Raw genomic sequence first — 22,847 nt, 5'->3', positions numbered from 1 at the left:
TGGTTAAAAAGGGGAATTTATTATTATACAAAAATTGTAAGTTTACTTTTTGTTTAATTATAATAAATAAAATTATAATAAATTCACAGTTACTGTAAATATATACAATACGAAATATTTACAAACAATAAAATCATTGTAATATAATGCACCTTACCTCTAAAAAGTTTGATATAAAAAAATCTGAGGATGTGAAATAATATGTACAAAGTAAATAGAAGTTTAAATATGTATATACAAATTGAACTAATTAAAAATGGTCAACTGAAAACAAATATTTAATAATTTAATTGTTTGTAAACTATCACCAAGATGATTTGGAATACTTAAAATAGACCTTAATCGATTAAAAAATAATTATTTGGCTAAAAGTAAGAACAAGTTACCCTAAATGAACGTTTTCCATTTAAACCTACATTCAATTTCAACATGGATCAATTCACCCAGTCCACGACTTCAACACGCATTATATACTAAAAGGTTCAATAAAACCTGGATAAAATTATCAAGAACACAAAAATACTAGTGGATACCTTGATTTAAAAAAAAAATAGCTCTTTATCCCAAAAGGAAACATCAAAACAATATCTCCATGCAAATCCGTAATGCCAAAAAAAATCAAAATATAATTTTTAAACAGACTAAAAAGAAACAGAAAATAATGGAAAGTGGAACAAATAATCCCAATTTAAAACTTCAGTTATATGAAATGAAATAATCATGACCTCCAAAAGCTATAGAAACAATAAAATAACAAAAACCAAATAGTGTAAAAATGAAAGGGTAAATCACATACTATGGACATTACCAGATATCACCCAAATTTTGTCACTTCAGAAGTTCTAGGGGTCCAAAGTCGAAAAATCCATCATTATTAGTTTTCCTTGAAATCAACCTTTGGAATTTTTTGACTTTTGATACGGGAAAAGGCACTATTCTAACTTGGGAAACCCATAACTTCTGAATTATGAGTGAAAAAAAAACAGAATTTCACATTATCTGCGAGTGTCGACAAAATATGAAAACTCTCTTCCCATGTGACGATTAAGATCTAAAATAAAGTCATCGATTGAAACCTGAATATTTCCAAAAAAATAAAACCATCCTAAAATAAAACGTTTAAAATTCGAATAAAAAAAAGGAAGTTGAGGTAAAGTTATAAAAAAATTCGGTCTAATTTTCAGTTGTGACGGGAGACCTAGGATGATGTATTTGCACGTGCTTATTATGGTTAGACTTGGTAGTTGAGGTCTTACCGCAAATATGACAAGTATAGGGCCTCACCCCGCTATGTACCCTCATGTGATCCTTCAGGTAATATGACCTATGAAACATTTTACCGCATATCGAGCAACTGAAGGTTTTAACGTTCTCGTGCTCTTTGACGTGTCGTTGACAGTTATACTTACGTATGAACCGGGCCCCGCAATAATTGCACGTGTACGGTTTGATGCTTTTGTGGGAGTTCATGTGCGATATGTAATCGGACTCTCTAACGAATGCCCCGTTACATTGATCGCACTTGAACGGCTTGGACACCCTGGAGGCGTGTGTCCACTTGTGTAACTTCAGATTCCACCTGGTGCTGAAGTCCTTATTGCAAATAAGGCAGGAGTATGGTTTGGCACCGGTATGCGTTCGCATATGGACTTCTAGCGAAGACTTAACAAAAACACCTGGAATAGAAAGAAATGCATTATGGTCGCTATCATGATATGGTAATTTGTGTGAAAATTATATAATCTGTTCTTAGTTCAATTATGTATTTTCATCAAGCATCGGCCACATCAATTCAATACTTTCTAAAAATTTGTTTGCGGTCATCAGAAAAAAAATTGGTGTATCGTAAAGTAAATACAGAGTAGAAAAATTGGGACAATGTATTAAAAGTGCTTGAGAATTTGTTCGTTGACGAAATGCTATCATTGCTACTGTGTTTTTACTCAATTTTTACCTAGGTCAAGATTGTGCTAAAAACTTTGAAAATAAAAGACTGTGGTGACAACTTTGAAACAATGTCAGGAATAATTTATACGAATTTAATTGATCAGAGTAGTGGAACTTTTCAGTCTTGAAGAGTTTTTCGTTGCTTTCCGTTAATTCAAATCAGAGAAGATCTAGGGTCGTATTAGGATATATTCTATCGATGATTCTCTGACTTCGTCATTCTAAAACTTTCAGTGAAACGCTTTATTTTTACCATTCCTACCTTCTTTTGAGGAAAGAATATTTACAGGGCGTTTTTAACCACAATGAAAATGGCTATTTTATATTGTATGTATATACGAGGATGTATTGATATCTTGTTAGCCTTGACCAGTTCCATGCATAAAAAAATATTGCGTTACCATAGCAACGAACAATAACTCATAAGAAGTGTCAGTGTGAAGTTTGAGGTCAGAAAAGTGAACCAGAGTTACGCAATAAATTAAAAGAAAGAAGATGTCCATCGAAATTGACAAAATCCAAAAATTGGAGTATCGAGCCATCATCAAGCACCTGTATTTAAAAGGGTCAAGAGGTAAGCAGATTTACGAAGATATGCTTAATACTCTTGGTGATCAATGTCCTTCGTATCCGACCGTGAAAAATTGGACTGCAAGCTTCATAAGAGGTAAATTTTCCATTGAAGATGATGACCGATCGGGAAGGCCAGAATTGGGCTAAAACGGATATCTGAAGCACTGAATATTTCATACGAACGTCAATTTGAACATGAGAAAAATTGCTGCAAAATGGATCCCCGAATGTTCGAATGTTGACCAAAAGCGTGCAAGGGTAGAAGCATCGCGTTCGATCTGTGCTCGATTTGAAAACGATGTAGACTTCTTAAACCGAATTGTTACTATGGATGAGACTTGGGTACATTTCTACGATCCAGAAACAAAGCAACAATCGATGGAATGGCGATACTCCAAGACCTAAGAAGTTTCGTGTCCAAAAATCTGCTGGAAAAGTTCTTGCTTCAGTTTTTTGGGATTGCCATGGAGTAATCATGATTGATTTTTTGGATAAGGGTAGAACAATAACCGGAGATTACTATTCGACATTAATGACCACTCTACGGAAAAACATTAAAGAGAAAAGACGCGGAAAGCTATCCAAAGGTGTTTTGTTCTTGCAGGACAACGCCCCTGCACACAAATCTCATGTTGGCATGCAAAAAATTAATGATTTAGGGGTTTGAATTACTAGCACACCCCCTTTATTCCACTAAATTTGGCTCCATACGACTATCATTTCTCTCCTCAACTGAAAAAAAGTTTAAAAGGTCGTAAATTTCCTTCCTACGAGGAGGGTATAAAAGCTGTGGAAGTCTGGTTTGCAGTGCAAGAAGAAACATTTTTTTTAAAGGTCTAGAGACGTTGCAGGTTCGCTGTAATAAATGTATACAATTAAGAGGAGAATATGTTGAGTAATAAAATATTTTGATATCGAAATTTTGTTTGGTTCTATAGTAGGCTAAGAATTTTTCAATATATCCTGGTAGATAGAACATATTTTGTAATATGCGTTTCTCAACAGTCCAGTCAAACTCAATACAGACAGACCTAACCTAACCTATAATTTCTGATTTAGTCCACTCACCTTTACACACTGGACACTCCACATTCTCGTTACTCCTCTCCTCTGACGGTAAGAACCTTTCGTTATGCGCCTTCCTCATATGCCTAGTCAGACTTGACATATGGACGAACTTTTCGCTGCACTTGGTGCAAGCTTTCGGCTTGGTATCATGGGTCTCCTTATGCCACGCCAACTTCTTCCTCGAGTGGAAATATTCGCCACAATGGCAAACGTAGTCTTTGAGTTTCCTTTTATGCTTCAAGTGATGTCTGTAGCGATGTTGAATCAAATTGGAATGTCTCCGGAAAGTCTCGTTACACATGGGACACTTGATTGGAGCATTTCCTGTGAAAATTCGACCTGTTTAAATATACCACGTAAAAAAAGTAAATGAATAATTTCTAAAAATGATACTCGGAGCCAAATGAAAATCTTGTGTTTACGTATCACTTTTGGATTTGTGAAGATGAGACTATAGAAAGGATAAGTCAACAGTATTTTGCAGACTTCAAAGGCCTAAGTGTCTCATTTAAAAGTGTCCACCCTCAATAACTCAACAAAGAATCAGAATTTGTGAAAACACTCACACAGGTCGATTTTTGATGACAGGGGGAAATGATCCGGGATACAAAGCTTGTTTCTACTAGCAACCCCCTGGATAGTGTTGCAACCCCATCAGAAATTTGAATAGGAAAAGTGGGTAGTTTTATAGCACAAATGGATTCAAATTTGTATGAACCTACAGTTTGTGTTCTTATAAGTGAATATTCACAAAGTTACAGGGTGTATTTTATGGAATTATGGTACCAATAAAACTGGATGAAACAGAGATGTACTAATTGATCGTATAATTTCTGTTGTGGATGCTTGTTAATCTTTCACGCAGAAACTACCAGATGAATTTCAATGAAACTTTACGGTAATATAGCTCATACATCAGAATACGAATTAGGATACAATTTATGAAAATATTAAGGTAAGTTGGGGCAAGTGCGTATATGGAGCAAGAACGTTCACAATATTTTTGTCCATTTTTATGCCAACCTATTGGCTCTGAACATGATTAATAAAACTGTACTTGATATTGTTAACCTACAGGAGTACATTAGTAAAACTGCGCTTTAGCGCCAATTTCACCAAACGGTGATCATTTCGCTCAACTTGAACTCAGATGGAACTAAAGTGTAGAAAGGAGGGTAAAAAAACCACACAACAAAAAGACTTTCCATTTCAACTGAAATTAAGATACGCCATCGAAATAAATAAATAAATAATAACTTTATTTCAAGGAATCTTCGTACAAAGATCAAATGAAATAGACGTCACAAAAATACATCTACAAACGCTTTGCAGCTACAAAGTATTCGCTCAGTGAATATGGCTCAATATCAATAAGACAGTTTTTCAGTCTTTTTTTGAAAACATTTATGTTATTTAAAATTCTTATATTATTTGGAAGTGCATTGAACAATTTTATGCACATGTAAGAAGGATGTTTTTCCGTTATCGATAATGTGTGAATGGGATAGTGTAGGTTTTCCGATCTTGTGTTATAATCATGCTGAGTAGTATATACCTCAAACTTTTCTCTGTGCTTGAAAAAAAATATCAAACAATCAAATATATATAAGGCATACAGAGTTAAAATTCTATTATTTTTGAAAACTCCTCTACAAGACTCTCTAAATGACAAATGACACAAAATTCTTACAATTGTTTTTTTTTGAACTTTGAAAATTATATCTACCGCTGAACTACTTCCCCAGAAAATTATACCATACCTCATAATTGACTCAGCGTTCGCGAAATAGACTATCCTCAATTCTTTCTCACTAATATACTTTGACAATGTTCTTATGCCAAAACTGATTTTACTTAGTTTAGTAGATAAGTATTCAATGTGGTCGTACCATTTCAAAAATCAACATATTGACCCAGAAACTTTACAGAATCTTTCACTGGTACACTTCTATTTCCGAGCTGTAAGATGTCATTCAGATCTCGGCGCGATTTATCAGTACTGAAAATTAATGCTGCAGTTTTGTCCTCATTAATTATAAGTTTATTGGAGTAGAGCCAATTTTTGATTATTGTGAAAGTTTCATCAGCTTTATCACCGAGAACTGAAATATTCTGACCTTCTAATAATATGTTTGTATCATCTACAAAACAAGTAATAGTAATTAAGAGGCATTTGATTAATATACACAGATCATTTACATACAGAATGAATAATATCGGGCCTATAGTCTATTCAAATATAAGACGGAGCAATGTAAACAAGTTCGCGCAGAGGTAGGAGGATCTTCGCTACTTGCCGTCCAGAGTCGAATTGAGGATAATTCACACAATCGTACCGTTTGTACTCCGTATTCATCTCCAAATAAAAAATACACAACCACTCAACATAAAATATGTATTTACACATAACTGAAAAAAAATATCAACAAGATATCCCAGAATCGATAATATTGACCAAAATATAAAGTTCAGAAAAAATAAATAAATAAATAAAAATGCCATAATATTGAGATAATGCCCAAAAAATTCTGAATAAAAAAATATCACAAAATATAAAAAATAGATAAACAAAATAACCTAAATAATCTAAAGTAGGCGAAAAATCATCAAAAAAATCATTCGGAATTTGTTTCACCCCCGTCTTCGGTGTCAGTTTCACTGAGATTGATCACTACCCTCTTTATGGTTGACTCCATAATATTATCAAGTTGCCACATTTTTTCCTCAACCTCCTCTATGACATGTTTAATGCATTTCTGCCATTCGTCAGGACCAATAGTTCGTATTGCTTCCAGAAACAGGTTACGAAACTCAGAAATTTTAAAGGAGTTCTGTGCAGCTACTTTCCCTTTAATTTGAGCCCAAATGAGCTCGATCGGATTTAGCTCACAATGATAAGGTGGGAGTCTCGGCACAGTTCTACCTGTTTCTCTTGCCATTTCAGCAATTCTATATTTGTCGTATTTTTCCTTATTTTCTTTCACCCAGGCCCGGACTGGCCAGGTCCGCAGGTCCGCGATCGCGGAGGGCCCCCGGCCTGAGGGGCCCCCACTAACGTAGATAAAGATAATAGATGAAGTAGCTTCAACAAGTGAGTTGCTCACAAAGAAGCTGTTACTTCAGGCCAAGGGGAGTAAAATGTTGAGGCATCTTAGTTAAGCCCCTTCTATTCCAGCATCACAGCATTGTAAACTGTTAAACACACAGATTTCTTTTTAATTTTAGTATTATTTTTCTAATCACTAAAATCCGTTTTTCATTATTTTTATTACAAAAATTATTTTCACCTAATTCATTCATACTTTTGGTGTGGCTACAATACTGCATTTTAGAACTAGAAACAGATTACACATATGATTTTCACATAAAATGGGTGGTAAACCACGGCACGTGTTTTGTGATCACAATAAGATCTTCAGGTTGTTGGGGGTAAACTGAAAAATTTGGTACCGAACGAGGAGATTTATAGACAAATACAGGTTGTTTTTACGGTGAGGCTTTCACAAGCATTTTCAATGCGTTTTCTTTTTAGTTCGTCAGTACTATCCACTTCAACGTCACTGTACACTAATGTTTGCAAATGACCCCAAAGGAAGAAATCACAGGGGTTGAGATCTGAGGGAAGAAATGGATCCGCCACGTTCTATCCACCTATTCGGGAACCCATTATTCAAATAATTTCGAACGTTTCTTCGAAAGTGGGGTGGTGCTCCATCCAGTAACAACCACATTCTCTGTCGAATATTGAGAGGAACATTTTCTAGTAATCCTGGCAAATTGTTCTGGAGAAAATGGAGAAAGTCTTCACCTGACATTCGTGGAAGTGGAAAAAAGAGCCCAATAAGCATTCCACGCAGGAGTCCGATTCAGACATTCAAGGAAAACCTTTGCTGAAAATCTGTCCTTCTGATAGCGTGAGGGTTTTCTGTAGACCATACATGGGTATTGTAGAAATTGTTTACTCCATTTCTGGTGAAAGTGGCTTCGTCAGTAAACAGAATGAATGTTGTTAGATATTAGTGATTTAAAAGCCACAGGCAGAATTCTTTTCTTGGAGTATGATCTTCTGGTTGGAGTGCTTGCACTTTCTGGAAATGGAATATAGGGGTACAGTTGCTCTTGTCTTAGTGTCTTTCAAACTCTACTGTGACTCACTCAGACGACCCTGGCTATGGATCTAGTACTTGTTGTCGGTTGTTCCTCAACTATGTCCAGGATTTGCTCCTCGATTTCTGCCAACATTTCTCCCCGGGATTAGTGCAAACTTCCAGTATCCCTACATATTTGCACCAAGTTTATGAACATCCGAGGAGTTGGGTGATTTCTTAACGGAAATCCTCTACTGTACAATCTGCACGCCGCACTGGCACTCTGTTTGGATTCATCATAAATTGAAATCATGTCAACAAGTTCATTGTTTGAGTAAACGTGAGGCATTTTTCAACTTCTTTGCGACACTCCGAAAATTCACAAAAATCTTACGCTGACTCTGACGGTTTCCAGTATACTGACCTTTCGCCGGCACAAGCCTATGCATAAGGGTATGGTTTCGGTAGAGCGTCGGATGCATGCAGTGGCTGCAGAATGTGACTACCTATATGCAATTACCAAACTGCAGTCACATTCTGTAGCACTGTAGCATTGCATCCGAAGCACTACCGAAATCATACCTTGAGCCCTGGTGAATATTTTATATAAATGGTTTTTGGTACCATGACTTATTTTGAGGAGTTCTATTACCTGTCAAAAAAAAAGCCTCACCTTTGAGAACACCCTGTATTTAACTCTCTACTCTTAAAAATATAGAGGGGGCGGGGGTAGTTATCAGAACATTCAGAGCAATTTCAGGATTTTTTCGTCTGCTTAGTTGCTAAAATGAAACAAACAAGCAAACCAAAAATCCTGTCAAAAAAAAAACATTTCAAAAATTGTATGCGAAAGGAATAAAAAACAACTCGTTGAAATCTAGGGAAAGATGATAGTTTTCGATATCATTATGCATTTATAGAAGGTTTCCTTTGCTATATTATTCAATGACCGATCATTTGATTGGTAACTATTTTGTAATTGATCTGAACGTTCCGAAAATTACCATTACCCCTCTAGTCCGATTTTCACCAACTCTGAAATGAAATTGCTCAGAATGTTCTGGAAACTGTCACTGCCCCCTGTAGATTTTTAGAATAGAGTAAAACGCTTGTTTAAATATCTTCTCGTTCGATACTATATATTTCAGTTTACCTTTACCCACCTAAAGATGGGATTGTGATAGCGGAACGAGTGTCGTGATTTGACAACCCTTTTTTGTGAGAATCATATAATCTGTTTCAAGTTCAATTATGGATGTATCAGCCACATCAATTCAATACTCCACTTTCATTTTCAACACCTTTGTAATTATTGACAGTTCTACAGAATGTGTTTTCTAGTGGTATCTTAAAAATATGTGAATGTGAATTTCTAATTTTAATAAAAACTAAAGTCAATAAAAGTCGAAAATCATAATATTCGCATAAATACCTAGCGTAAAAATGCATTTTCATTGTTTTCAAGCACCTAATTCGTTTTAAAAAATTTTCCGGGTAGAGCCCCGGACCCCCCGATATAGGGCCCCTTAATAGGTCTCAGCTGAGGGCCCCAAGTGGTCCCAGTCCGGGCCTGCTTTCACCAAAACAATTAGTTCAGCTTTTAGAAGATTATGGTCGAAAGAAATATTTCTGCTGTTTAGCCAGTTTTTTATATCTTCTTTTCGGGTTGAAGAAGAGGGTATGGAATCAATTTTTCTTGAATGATAGCTGGCGTTATCCATTACGATAACTGCGTTATCCTCAAGGTAGGCAAAATTGTAGAGAACCACTTTTCGAACGATTCCCCATTCATTTCTTCATGATAATCTCCAGATTTATTGGATTCGAAGAACCACAAGCCGTTCTCTACAAAACCATTTTGCCCTCCTATATGAGAAATGATCAGTCTTCTTCCCTTTCCACTTGGGTTTTTGAGTCTAGTTGACAGACCTTCCAGACGAGCTTGTCTACAGGACTTAATGGACTCATCAACCCATATGGTATTTTTTGTATGTCCTGCATTTATCCAAGTCTCGTCGAGGTAATAAATTGTTCGACCCCGCTCCCTTTGTTCGAATTTTTCTGAGATAATCTCTCCTCCAGACAATTATTTCCTCCCTATCTATGAGAAGACTATCACGACCACGTTTTTTGAATGTAAATTGCATTTTCTTCAATAATTTATAGAAGGTTGTCCTCTTAAACTTAGGTAAACTGTTGTCATTGTTGACAATTTCTAACACCTTCGAAATTGTAGGAATTTCATTACGAAAAAAAAAACTGAACAATTCTCCTTATAAGGTTCATGTCGAGATCGTCAACCGTATCAATTATTTTCAAAGAATTGGATTTTTTCTTAGGTGGAGTCAATATCTGGTTCTCTCTATATTCCCGAAGAATTTTGAATATGGAGGAATTACTTACACCTGATGATCTTGAAACAATGCTCACCAAGTCCCTTTTTGACATATTAGGATGATCCTCAATTTCTTTTCTATAAATATTCAGAATCATCTCTTTTTCCGGAAGAGAAAAGTGTGGTTTTTTTGTTCTTTTTTGTGGCGGACCTCAGGCATCACTCTCAGATGCAGTATCTGTTTCTGACATTTTCACCGCGAGTTCCTACAAAACAAAAAATGCGAAATACTATTCGTTTACACTGACACAGTTGGATTCGAATGATATCTATCTGCAATCTGCATTCCGTTGCGATTCCAATCCTGGAAGTCTGAAAGGGACGAAGTATGGATAAGTGTTATGACCGTTTGACCAATGAGAGATGCCCTATGCGCAAACCATGCAATACGCGTTGTTTATATTGCTCCGTCTTATATTTGAATAGACTATAGTACACTAGCCTGAGGTACTCCTGCTTCAATCTTTTTAAACTCTGATTCAGACAACACACCCTCTATTCTAACAGCTTTCTGATGGCGACCTCCGAGGTAGGACTCAAACCACCCTTTTACCTCATTACGAACGCCCATTTTTTCAAGTTTTTTAATGTAGATAACCATGATTGAGGCAATCATATGCTCTAGTTTGATCAATAAATAAGCCTAAACCGAGTCCATCTCTTTCCAGTATTTTTATTATTTCATGAGTGAATTGAAATAAATTGGTTTCTTTCCTTAACGCCAGTTACGTCTATATTCGGTTTATATCCTTGGTGAAATTGGCCCTTAGTCTGTGTTATCTGGCTAATGCCGTTTGATTTTTCGTATTTTTATCCAAAAAAGCGAGTTTGTCGAAGTAATTTTGCAACATCATAATACAGTGAGCTTCTTATGAATCTTCAATGTTCTCGATTCGGTGAGTAATACCTGATCTAAATACTCTGTGTTTATACATGCAAGCAATAAATTTTTTATTTTGATTAGTTCAAAGGGGTGGTCGAAGTAAGTGCGATGCGTATTAAAGTTTTATTGCAGTGATACAATTATACGCAATTGTAAAAAAAATATCTGAACCAGGCATTGGTTATTGGAAGGTGAATCTTCGACAAGCAGTGTCCATTCCATAATTTTTACGTTCAATAATGTGCCCAATAAAAATTTTTCAAGTTCATAGCTTGTTGTATGAGAAAGGGAAACATAATAAAACTATTTTTATCTTACACTACCTCTGGTTCATTATTTCTACATATATGAAGAAAGAGAATATTCTGATATGGCTCTACAACTGGGTGTGAATTAAATTTTGACCTACACATTCAAAGGAAAAACACCAGTTCAACAATTTGACGTACCTGTGTGTACATTCCTGTGCTCGTCTAATTTCTGCTTGGTCAAAAATGCCTTTTCACATACATCACACTTGTACGGCTTAATACCCAGATGTCGTTTCATATGCAACTGTATGTTCTGCCTCCTATAAAATAGTTTTCCACACATCTTGCATTCCAGAGGATGCACCTTCAAGTGTTCGGTGAACTTGTACTCGTTGGCAAACAGCTCGTCGCATGTCGAGCATTTCAGACGTGCCTTATCTGGGATCTTGTGCACTTTGATTCTGTGGTCCCTCAGTGCCTTCTGATCAACCTGAACCGAATTGCACAGATCGCACACCGTTCTCGAGTCCGTTTCGTCAGTCTTCACATCGTCCACTTCCGCCTTACATTCGGTTTTTTCTAATTTTATCTTGTTGGTGAAGACAGTATCGAACTTTGGCTCCTCGCTCTTCGGTTTTATGGTGAGCTTCTTCACCTTCTTTTTACCGATTAACGAACCGATGATGTTCGTATTCTGTTTCTGTTCTTGGTTCGAATGTTTCTCTTGGATGTGCTTTTTCCGTTCTTGAAGACACGAGAACGCTTCTTCGCAACTTGAACACTTGAAATTGAGGGCAGGAGGAGTGTAGCCTATGACGGATGGTACATCGTTCTCTTCTTCATTGCCTGGACAATCTACGTCGGAATCTTCCCATCCTTCTCTGCCTAGATGGTCGTAAGAGGCACTGGAACTAACTGAGAAAAAATAAATTAGCAAAGGAAACTACTCAAGAAGCCTTGTCAGTAATCGTTAAGCATGGTATAGATTAATGTAAGGAGGCGATACCACTTATTACTTTGTAACCTAATTATGCAAAACCACGCCCTAAAATAACACTTCTCAAAAATTGAAATAAAAAACGATTTGGTATATGTACCGATCTATCTCGTGACAATTATCTACAATTCATACTACGCAACACAACAACCTCAATTTCATTAGTGATCAGAGAAAAAATTAGTCGACAGAAGAATAATAAATGATGAGTCCACCAATTTCTTCCTTCAAGAACTATATTGAGTTGGGATGATATCTTTATAGATTCATCTGATCCCAATAAACTTTGGAATATATTCCAAAGTCGATTTTACCAAGAGATGTTTTCCAAAAGTCACCGTTCATATATCAACTTCAAGGGATAGCTTCAAACCAACGCCTGAACTTATAAACATGAAATTATCTTGACTTATGATATATACTTTCTTTTTCTAGAATTGAAAGTCACTAAGAAACAATATGATCTTCTCTTATCGAAGACAAAGAAAGAGCATTTCAACAACTTCATAAGGAACTCTGAAAACAAGTCCAAGGCCTCCTGGAAATTCATTCTCTTACAAAAACCAAGATTTCTCCAGCTGTTTCCTGTGATGAGGGCCATTAAGGCGATTCCTCATGTCAGCCAAATGAGTTCAATAACTTCTTTGTTTACTTTCCTTCTTCACAGACTAGAAATCTGAAAAATCTAGTACGGATCGAGACAGACTTGGTAGATCCTTTTATATGTTTGAGGTTTCACACGATGAAGTCCGGAAAACAGTTCAAGCTCTAAAACATTTTTCCAAGTGGCCATGAAGAGATACCAATGAAAATTCTCAAATTATCGATTGAATTGATTATTTGACCCCTTTGTTTAATAATTAATAGCTCGTTCAAAGAAGATATTTTCCCTGATCAACTCAAGATTGCTATTATGAAACCCTTGTATAAGGTCCTATTGATGATCCCAATAGCTATAGGCCTACCAGCATTCTGTCTTCTTTTTCAAATGTCTTCGAAAAAATCTTGTCCCACAGATTACTGAATTCACTGAGAAAAAGGTGTTGAATGTATGTCAATAACTTTATTCAATGTATTCCCACTTTGGTTCAACTTTAGAAATTGAACTTGAAACCTCCCGCCTGTCGGGCGTGACGCTCACCTTACAAGAAAAAGATATTGAAGAAATGATAAAATTGTTTCTCCTAAGTTTCTTCTGAATATCTCAGAATATATGGTTTTTGGGGCAATGATGTTAGACCATACCTACATTATTTTTCAACGTAAATTCCATTGCGACTATGAAAAAATGGGGTGCTAATTTGAAAAAGTTGAGTTTTCTTCTTCTTGAAATTGCCAACTTCAACAATTTTGTGACCTCCTGTATCAGTGATTTTCACTATTGCAACATTATTCTTATTCATCACGGAAGCCCAAAACCGGGAATTTTTCAATGAAAAGTATTCATGTTTCAACGACATTTTTAGTTTTGTTTTCATAATAATAATAATATGTCTTTATTTCAAATAGAGAAAATGTACATACACATACTCGAAGTGAAATAGGGTCAAACTTTACAGCAAAAATTCATTCACTGAATATGGCTCTAGCCTCAGAAGCAGTTGAAAGATCTGTCTCTTAAAAGCGATCAGGGTAGTTTCTTCTCTCATTTTGGGTGGCAATTTGTTGTAAAACTTTATGCAACAGTACTCAGAATTGCGCTCGGTTAGGGTCAGTCTATGTCTAGGGTATTTCAGTTCCGTTGTTCTTGTGTTATAATTACTGGTGGTTTAATGTTCAAAATATTTTCTATTTTTAAAAACGAATAGAAGACATTCTTGAATGTAGATAGCGACTGCTGTGAGCAATTTATTTTGCCGAAATTTTCCTCTGCAGGATTCTCGGAATCCCAGTTTGTAAATGATACGGAGAGCTCTTTTTTGTATTTTTAGGATTTCCTCCATTCCAGATGAGGCTCCATAAAAGACAATCCCATATCTCATCTTTGATTCAAAAGTAGCCTGGTATATTGTTTTCAAGGACGTTTTATCAAGATATCTACTCAAGACCCCCAGGGAGTAGCAGATAGAACTAAGTTCTTTGCGTAACTTGGAGATATGGTCCTTCCAATTTAGACAGCTGTCTATTACCAGACCCAAGAAGTTACTACTTCTCTCCAATGGTAATTCGAGATCCATTGTTCTAATGTATTCAGGCATTTCAAAGTTTGCATGGCTGGTGTGAAATAAGATGGCACTTGTTTTCTGAGGATTTAGACACAACTGATTTTTTAGGAACCAATCATTTATTTTTGCGATGGTATTGGATTCATAATTTCACTTGAAAAACAATTTTCTGGTGAATTTCCGAAAATTTTCACATTCTAATCCAGAATTTTATGAAGAATCAATTTTCATTATGCAGCATATCAAAAACGAAACTTGGTGTCACCTCGTGGGAGTAAGGCTAAGGGCAGATTGTTTGGACCAAAATATGGCGATAGGACCAAATATACCTCAATAAAATATTGCTGTGGAAAAACATAGAGGGCGATAAAGTTGAATTTTTTATAAGGGGACAGAATAATATTTTCTTTGAAGTTCGATAGTCTTTTATTAAAAGAATCAGAAAAAGCATAGAAGTCGGAGAAAGCCACGTGGAACATTTAATTTAAAAATGTTTATTCTTTTTATGTTACATTGTTGTTAATTATGCTTTATTGTCGAAATAAATAAATAAAATAATTAAATTGTTACTTCAAATCCCCTTCCGATGCTCTGAACTGTTCAATTGTGTTTTTCTCAAAAAGGATGAAAAAATATATAGTGAAATTATTAGCAAAAAACGAAAAAAAAATTCAACTTTAACGCCCTCTATCTTTTTCCACAGCAATATTTTATTGAGGTATATTTGGTCCCATCGCCATATTTAGGTCCAAACAATCTGCCCTTAGCCTATGTCCAAATAGTTATGAATCACCCAGTATATAAAAAAATTTGCAAGAAATCATCCCCCTGCTCCGAAATCGCTAACGTGATTTGTGTTCGTGTATTTTATTTTTGAGATTGTGTGCTGCATTTTCACTTGAGTAAATTTAGTCATTCGCAGGTGAAAGTACCGGGCCTTACTCGGAAAAGAAACCCTTCAAGCTAAGAAATCAATCTCGTTGAGTGAAGATATCATAGAATGGAAGTCTGAAGTCAAATATCTGAGAATAACCCTAGACGGCAAACTGACAAGTGTAGATTCTGTGAGGAAGAGGAGGAAACTCCTGTTCACAAAGTTGTCTTGGACGGGAAAATTATAGGAGGAATGAGGACTTACAACTGCTTGAAGCTTACTCAGATAATGTAGGTAGTTCATTGAACTCTGGAGCTGAAGGGCGACTTGTAGATGGCGCAGTTGTGGCAACAGCTCTGATGGGAGACACGATAGACCTCAAGGTCGCAGTGGAACGTAAGCCCCTTATCAAAGTACATATAAACTATTATAGTCCGGGAGGTGGCGTCACATTTGAACTAGTGATCGATCTTCACACGAATTTTTTAGGATGAGTAGTTCTCCACTTGTACATATGAGGTCCGCGCGTCAGTCAGTACAATAGCGGTGGGCGTGGGAGGCGGTGAAACTCGCCGGAAAAATCTCAAAAAAAAGTGATTGATCTCCACGTGAAACTTTGTAATAATGTAAATTATTCATGATTATGAGTGAAAATGGGCGTCAGTCACTCTCCCGATGGTGGAAACATCGTCAGTCAGGCGGTTGAAGTGGTCGGAAAAATCTGAAAATTGAAGTGACCGCACCTTATGCAGTTCGAATGACGCATATTCCACCGGCATCGTGCCTACTGACGATTATTTATCGAGTGTACATAACAATTACTTGTTTATACAGGGTGTTTCATCATATAAATAAGTAAATAAAATTTATTGATCCTTTTGGACCCTTAAGAAATGTATAGGACAAGACATATATTATGACAAATACTAGAGAAAAAAAAAATACAAATTCAACAAATGTAGTCCTTAAGGAACTCCTCAACACTATAGTAACACCTGTTAGTTAAAAGGAACTTCTCTCCTGAAAGATTTTCCACTCATTGATTTCAAGCGATTGGGCAAATGGTTATATAATTTGATACCTATATAACTCGGTGGGGACTCATATTTAACTGTATGTTGACTGGGGAAGGTATCAGTGTGTCATGTTTCGTACCCATGAAAATCAGAGCATTTCCTGTATTTTCCGATGTTCAGGTGGATATAAACAAGACGATTAGGGATGAATTTACAAGGGAAGGGAAGAATACGAAACTAACTCAAAATCGGACGACATGAATCACGTGACCGAAGTTTGAATATAAGCCTTATGACGCGTTTCTAAGAAATGAAAACTCGAAATTGTTGAAATGTTTCCTGATTGTAGGAAACTACAAGAAAATTGTTCGAAAATTGTGTTCATTCAGAAAATGAAATTCAATTTGGAAACCGAAAAAAAAATCACGAACATCGAAGGGTTTCCGCCATTTTGAATTTTTTTCTGAGTTCTTCATCTTTTCTGAATTGCGCACTCAAAAATACTCCGATGTGACCAGAAACTTTGTGGTTTATACATAACTGAGCACACTCAATAAATATTGCTCAAATACGACGTTGAACACCTTATTTCTCGCTTATGCGTCGAAAACGGGGTATATGTCATAAGGCAAAAGTGATTCTCCCGGTGTCATTTACCCACTATACCGGGTGTCCCAGAGCTTTTAGGCCAGCAAATATCTCAGTTACCTGCGGAAAAAAAAAATTGAAAAAAATACTTGTCGTAGGAGACCATACGCTCTTTCATGCAGCATAGCAAAATCCACCCCCTGACAAACAACCCCCGAGAAACCACCCCTAACTTTTGTTTTTCAAATGGCACCCCCATGTTTGTTGTGGTTCAACTTACAGTTTTTTTCATTTCTCATTCAATGATGTATCATGGTAGCTAGAATGGCATGCAGAATTATGGAAAATAAAAATACAAATGAAATACGAATTTATACGCTCAGCTGTATTGTTACTGCAACATTATACTAAAGAAAATGTTCCGTAGGAATAAAACAAAGCACAAAAAGTTCTAACATTTTATTGACTCTTTTTTTTTCAACATCCACTTTTTCTTGTCTCTACAATGTGGACTAATTCGATCAGTCCAATTAACAGTACCCACTAACGAATTCAATTTTATCGAGTGACTATCTTTACAACTACATATTATGATATATCATTGATTGAGAATTACAAAGAGCTGTCAGTTGAAGCCAAACAAACATGGGGGTGCCATTTGAAAAACAAAAGTTAGGGGTTGTTTCTCAGGGGTTGTTTGTCAGGGGGTGGATTTTGCTATGCTGCATGAAAGAGCGTATGGTCTCCTACGACAAGTATTTTTTTCAATTTTTTTTCTCCGCAGGTAACTGAGATATCTGCTGGCCTAAAAGCTCTGGGACACCCGGTATATGTTTGTCCAGTTTATGATGAAACACACTGTATAAACAAGTAATTGTTATTTACACTCGATAAATAATCGTCAGCCAGCACGATGCCGGTGGAATATGCGTCAGTCGAACTGCATAGGGTGCAGCGCGCCAAAGGAAGCCGGTCACTGCCCTTGAATTTGGAAGCCTGACTGACGTAGAATCCACCACTATAAACGTGACTGACGTCCATTTTTACGTTCAATTTGATTAAAATAATCATTTTTCAAAATTTCAAGTGAAGATGGGTCACTTGTCAATTTTCAGATTTTTCCGACCACTTCAACCGCTCGACTGACGATGTTTCCACCATCGGGAAAGTGACTGACGCCCATTTTCACTCATAATAATGAATAATTTACATTATTACAAAGTTTCACGTGGTAATCAATCACTTTTTTTTGATATTTTTCCGGCGAGTTCCACCGCCTCCCACGCCCACGCCCACCACGGTCGCGCTGACTGACTTTCGATTTCGAGTACAGTAATAGTGCAACTCTCTAATTAACCACATTTGAGTTGCAGATAAATCACTAATAAAAAAGTGACACCACCTCCCGGACTATTATGGTTGATTCGATAATCGTGAGATGAAGGGTTTATCCCGGTAACGCTAATCACGTCGATTTAAGATGTACAGATAAAAACTTTCCTTACCTTCATTATAATGCAACCTATTCCAATTAATATCGCTGGCACCTCCGAGACTCTCCTGCCCGGACAATTCCCCCCTAGGAGGCATCCTCTCGTCAGCCTGTATGTTGACCTGCGTACTCCCCCTCGACATGCTCTCCTCGTTATCCAGAGCCGCACCGAAAGTTTCCTTAACACCGTTATCCAGCCCGTTTTCTCCGATAGTCATCAGCACGTTTCCCTCATTGATATTTTCGAAATTATCGACCTGGGATATCACAGAACTGTTGGCGAATTCTCCTATTATCACTGGAACGCCGTCGACCTCGAAATCTATCTCTTCCGTCGACTGCAATATGTTGGCGCTGGTGTAAATGGGATCTTGCTGCTCGTAGGAGGGTTCCATAGGAACGGCGGTTTCGTAGGTCATCGCATTCCCCGACTCGTTATCGTAATAGTAGGTCTTCTTGCCGAAGCTATCGACCTGTTGGCCGGAGGTTGAGGAAGTTTGACAGGCTTTGTTCAACTCGTCGGGAGTCGACTCCCAATTTTCCGATACCACCTCCTCTTCCTCCTCCCCCTCCTCCTCCATCCTCAAGGAACCGTCTAGTTTTGAATCCACGAAAGTTAAATCACAACAGTCTTCCTGTACCTTCGATTCAACCTCCGTTTCTTTACCGGAAATGCGATGCTCCTCTTCCTCTACCTCCTCCATCTCATCGTCTTTGATCGATAACTCGGAATTGTTGTCCAATTCTTGAACCTCTACGTTTTCCCTAGCCTCGTCCACGTTAACCAGATCGTCTTCTTCGTTTATTCGAGGAGGTTCGATAACTGTCGTCAGAGGGTCGATGCCGGGTGCGCCGTTTAAATCGAAGGGTGCGATACGCATCTGAGGTAAGCAGGAACCGCTCGACATTATCACCTGCTGCTGCTGATAGACGTAAGGCATGGTTTGAGGGTTCAACACGGCAGGGATTATGTATTGTTGGGCCAGGGGGTTGATAGTGTTCGTTTGCGAAGTGCTCATGCTTTGTTGGTATATGAAGACGTGGTTGCCTTGAAAAGGTGTCTGAATCTGCAATAAATCAGGAGAAATGATAATCACATAAAACTGCCACCCATACTACTGTATGAGGTGCAAATTATGGTGGATAGAAGAAGTGGGTGCCTACGAATCGGAAAGAACCGACTCAGTATATTAGAGAGGATGTCTATAGTACGCATATATTGAACTATAGGCGGTCATTTCAACCCTTTCAAACTAATAAAAGACAGTTTTTTTTTCTTTCATAATTTTCATGTTTGAGAAATTGACTCTTAAATATTTGTTGTTTATGAATGCTATACCTATTTTGTGAGACTTCTCCTTTCTATTCCTGAATAATAAGTCAATGAAGTTCATTAAGTTGCTCTACAATATTGACGTTCCCAAGTCGAAGAAGAATTCTACTTTACAAAAGTCGCGGTAGTTTTTTCAAATTTTTTATCTGATACTTTATTGTGTCAACTACATTTCACAAATATTTACACTCGTCACAAAATTATCAACAATGAGAAAAAAAAATATCATGACAATGTATAAACATAACCTACCAAACTAACTAGAGGGCCAAACTCCCGAGAAATCGAAATCAAAATACTCATCCAAACAATAAAAGGCACACATATAAATAAGAGGAAAAATTTCGGGTGATCAAAAGTTATGCTGAGTTTTATTATTATAAAGTTTGCAAGTGTGTGAAAAAAATGTAAATTCTACAACAGTGAGAACAGTAACGCATCCAAAGTATGAGTTTGGGAGGGGTACTTGGCAAGATTAGAAGACTGACCTAATTAATGATCGAAAGCGGGGGAGCGGGGGGGGGGGGGGGTTGTGATTGATTCTAAGTCATCTAGATCCATTCAGGAAAAGTCTTTTCTGGGGAGAGGGTAATTACCCCCAGAGTTGTTTATAACTGTTATACCAAATATGTTGTCTGTAACTGCTATAACTACATATTTTAGTATTTTGTGCGACGTCTTCAATAAGATTTATAAAGTTGCTCCGCCCAAATAATACGAATTCAATTTGGTTGTGCACTTTTTGCATTCTCATTTGTTTTTATCTTATCACTAAAACGGAAATACGGTCAATGAAACATTAATGTCTACTATTACTGTTTTACACCACTAAAAAGGACACAGGCAACACGCAATATAACGCGTTCTTTCTTCTGCACCCGCAAATCCACTTATTTCATGATTGTACAAGGTGACTGGAAACATAAGGGACAAGGGCTCAGTGGAGATAGAGGACCTCAAAAACAGTTTTTCAAATTTTTTTTATAATCTTTATGATTGAGAACAGTAACGTATCCAGAGTCTGAGTTTGGGAGGGGTGCTCGGCAAGTTTAAGAGGACTGACCTAATTAATGAGCGAAAGCGGTGGGGGGGGGGGGGGACTTGTGATTGATTCTAGGTCATCTAGATTAATTCAGGAAAAGTCTTTTCTGGGGGAGGGTAATTACACCCAGTACACCCCACCCCCGTGGATGCGCCCCTGATTGAGAAATATATTGGTTAACTATTTTATATTTTGTGCGACGTCTTCATTGAATTTCTGAATATAAATTCAATAAGATTTATAAAGTTGCTCCGCAATATTGACATGTCCAAACAATACGAATTCAATTTAGATGTTCACTTTTTGCATTCTCATTTGTTTTTATTTTATCACTCAAACGGAAATACTGCCAATGAAACATTAATGTCTGCTATTACTGTTTTACACCACTAAAAAGGACACAGGCAAAACGCAATACGCGTTCTTTCTTCTGCACCCGCAAATCCACTTATTTCGCGAGTATACAGGCTGACTTGTAACAGAAGGGACAACGGCTCAGTGGGGATAGAGGACCTCAAACTGAATGAGGAATGGAGATTTCAATGTCGCATAAGAATATAGGTTTCAAAGATAAAAGTGATTGAAATATCACTGGGTGAAAGGAATAAAAAAAATTCAAAGAAAATTTGAAAAGAGCAACAAAAGTTGTGTGAAGATCAAGTTTTTTTTGAATGGCGAAAATTATGTATGGATTACTCGAAGTAATAGGTTTTAACATTTAGAAAACTCAAGTTACTCTGTTCTTCTGCTAATTGAAATAAAGATCTATGAAGAAGCAGATTATATTAACAAACAATTGATATTTCATCTAAAGGGTATTTTATTGGACCCTAAAGCAAACATCAAAATATCTGATTCCTTCTCTGGACTTATTGGACATCAATCATATGAGCACTTTGATGGCCTGAGATGATAATAACTGCCAATTTGAACATAATTTATTGAAGAGTTCCTAAGTTATAGATAACCAAAAGTTCTAGATAAATTTATAAATCACCCTATACCTCAAAAATGAAGAGCCTAAGCCCATATTTAATTGTTGTTTTCTGGCTTCCCTAGATATGTAAGGTAGCCTCACATGATATGATTAATGATACCATTCTAACTCTAAGGCTCAATATTGAAGGTGATTGAAGCAAAAATAGAAAAAAATATTTTTCAATGAAATGAGAGTAGGAAGTATATCCTTCTTTTATATACAAAGTAATGAAAAACTTCATGCAATATCAAAATATATAAATACAGAAAAAAAAAGTTCTATGCGGTAAATTAAGTGTAGTCTTATTGGTATACACGAATTTTGTGATCAGCTTACCTGAGATGAGCCTGGTATATTCCCCCCTGTCCATGGTGAATTTGTTATTGAATTAAAAGGTTGATTTTGGGATGACTGGCACAATTCCTGACCAGTGTTGTTTTCTCCGGGCTGTGACTCAACTTCAGTTAATTTCACTAGAGCCTCAATTACTTTCTGTTTAGGGTGAGTGCTCAAATGTGATTTTAAGGTGATCCCAGGTCTCAAATATAGCGTACACACGGGACAAACGGGGCTGGATTCCATATTGAATGTAGATATTTGGTGAAACTCAATGCATTGACTTATTGATCTAAGCTGCAAAATCAATGGAAGAGTTCTGACTGCCAATAATTCATAATTTGTAAACTATCGTTTTTCTTGCAGAAATCATATGAGCCAGCATTTTCAACAAAGCAGTGGAATGAGTATTCCTTTCATGATCATCACTACAAAAAATATATTTCTCTATTGAAGAATTGTTGGTAAAATTCGTACTCACTTGGTTGAGAGGTCGATAATTCGACTCTGGATAACTATTACATCTTCTGAAATTTTTAAAATACCTAAAATCTCATAGTTGATGATTAAAAAATATAAGTTTTCGTTAAAAAATTGATTTACTCCTGCAATTTCAGGAGGTCATGAAAATTTTTGACGTAGGGAATTTTTGTTTATTTTTTGACATGTCAACATTGAGGTTATTTATTCTGTCAATCCACTCTGTGATTTGTGCGCAAAACATGATTCCAAAAAATTTGATACAAAGAGAATTCAAGGAATAACAGTACTATTTCAGTAATTATATTTGAAATAAAAGAATCTTTAATATAATTTTTTT

At 36.6% G+C, this 22,847-nt stretch overlaps 2 protein-coding genes across 4 annotated transcripts in view; one reads left to right on the top strand and one right to left on the bottom strand.

The window, feature by feature from the left end:
* The window catches only part of LOC123318529 (TELO2-interacting protein 1 homolog), a 44,391-nt gene extending 21,981 nt beyond the window's left edge, over nt 1–22,410 (top strand). Inside the window, exon 14 of one of the 2 annotated variants that reach the window (XM_044905173.1) lies at nt 22,394–22,410. In XM_044905173.1, coding sequence (XP_044761108.1) covers nt 22,394–22,395 — 2 coding nt within the window. In that variant the 3' untranslated portion in view covers nt 22,396–22,410. Of the gene's footprint in view, nt 1–15,289; nt 15,606–22,393 lie in introns of those variants that run through there. The other variant, XM_044905172.1, reaches the window with a different exon arrangement.
* On the bottom strand, nt 35–22,692 carry LOC123318530 (zinc finger and BTB domain-containing protein 17). Of its 2 annotated transcripts, none has more exons than XM_044905174.1 (6): nt 22,509–22,692; nt 22,028–22,455; nt 18,351–19,404; nt 11,404–12,120; nt 3,589–3,912; nt 35–1,676 (listed from the first exon to the last, which is right to left on the bottom strand). In XM_044905174.1, the coding sequence occupies exons 2-6, from the start codon at nt 22,271–22,273 to the stop codon at nt 1,174–1,176; spliced, it is 2,844 nt and encodes a 947-aa protein (XP_044761109.1). In that variant the 5' UTR covers nt 22,274–22,455; nt 22,509–22,692; the 3' UTR covers nt 35–1,173. The 2 variants fall into 2 exon arrangements, with proteins under 2 accessions (XP_044761109.1, XP_044761110.1); XM_044905175.1 differs by having other exon boundaries at nt 22,028–22,324.
* Between the last annotated feature and the right edge of the window lie 155 nt (nt 22,693–22,847).

Source organism: Coccinella septempunctata, chromosome 8 (assembly GCF_907165205.1).
Source record: "Coccinella septempunctata chromosome 8, icCocSept1.1, whole genome shotgun sequence".
Taxonomy (NCBI): Eukaryota; Metazoa; Arthropoda; class Insecta; order Coleoptera; family Coccinellidae; genus Coccinella; species Coccinella septempunctata.
This window is presented reverse-complemented; position numbering and strand designations above follow the sequence as displayed.

Excerpts from the sequence above, each read along its gene's own strand:
- LOC123318530 (XM_044905174.1), bottom strand. The coding sequence starts at position 22,273 with ATGGAATCCAGCCCCGTTTGTCCCGTGTGTACGCTATATTTGAGACCT. Across the intron at positions 19,405-22,027 it reads ATATACCAGGCTCATCTCAG|ATTCAGACACCTTTTCAAGG; the intron begins GTAAGCTGATCA and ends GATTTATTGCAG. Across the intron at positions 12,121-18,350 it reads TAGGTTGCATTATAATGAAG|TTAGTTCCAGTGCCTCTTAC; the intron begins GTAAGGAAAGTT and ends ATTTTTTCTCAG.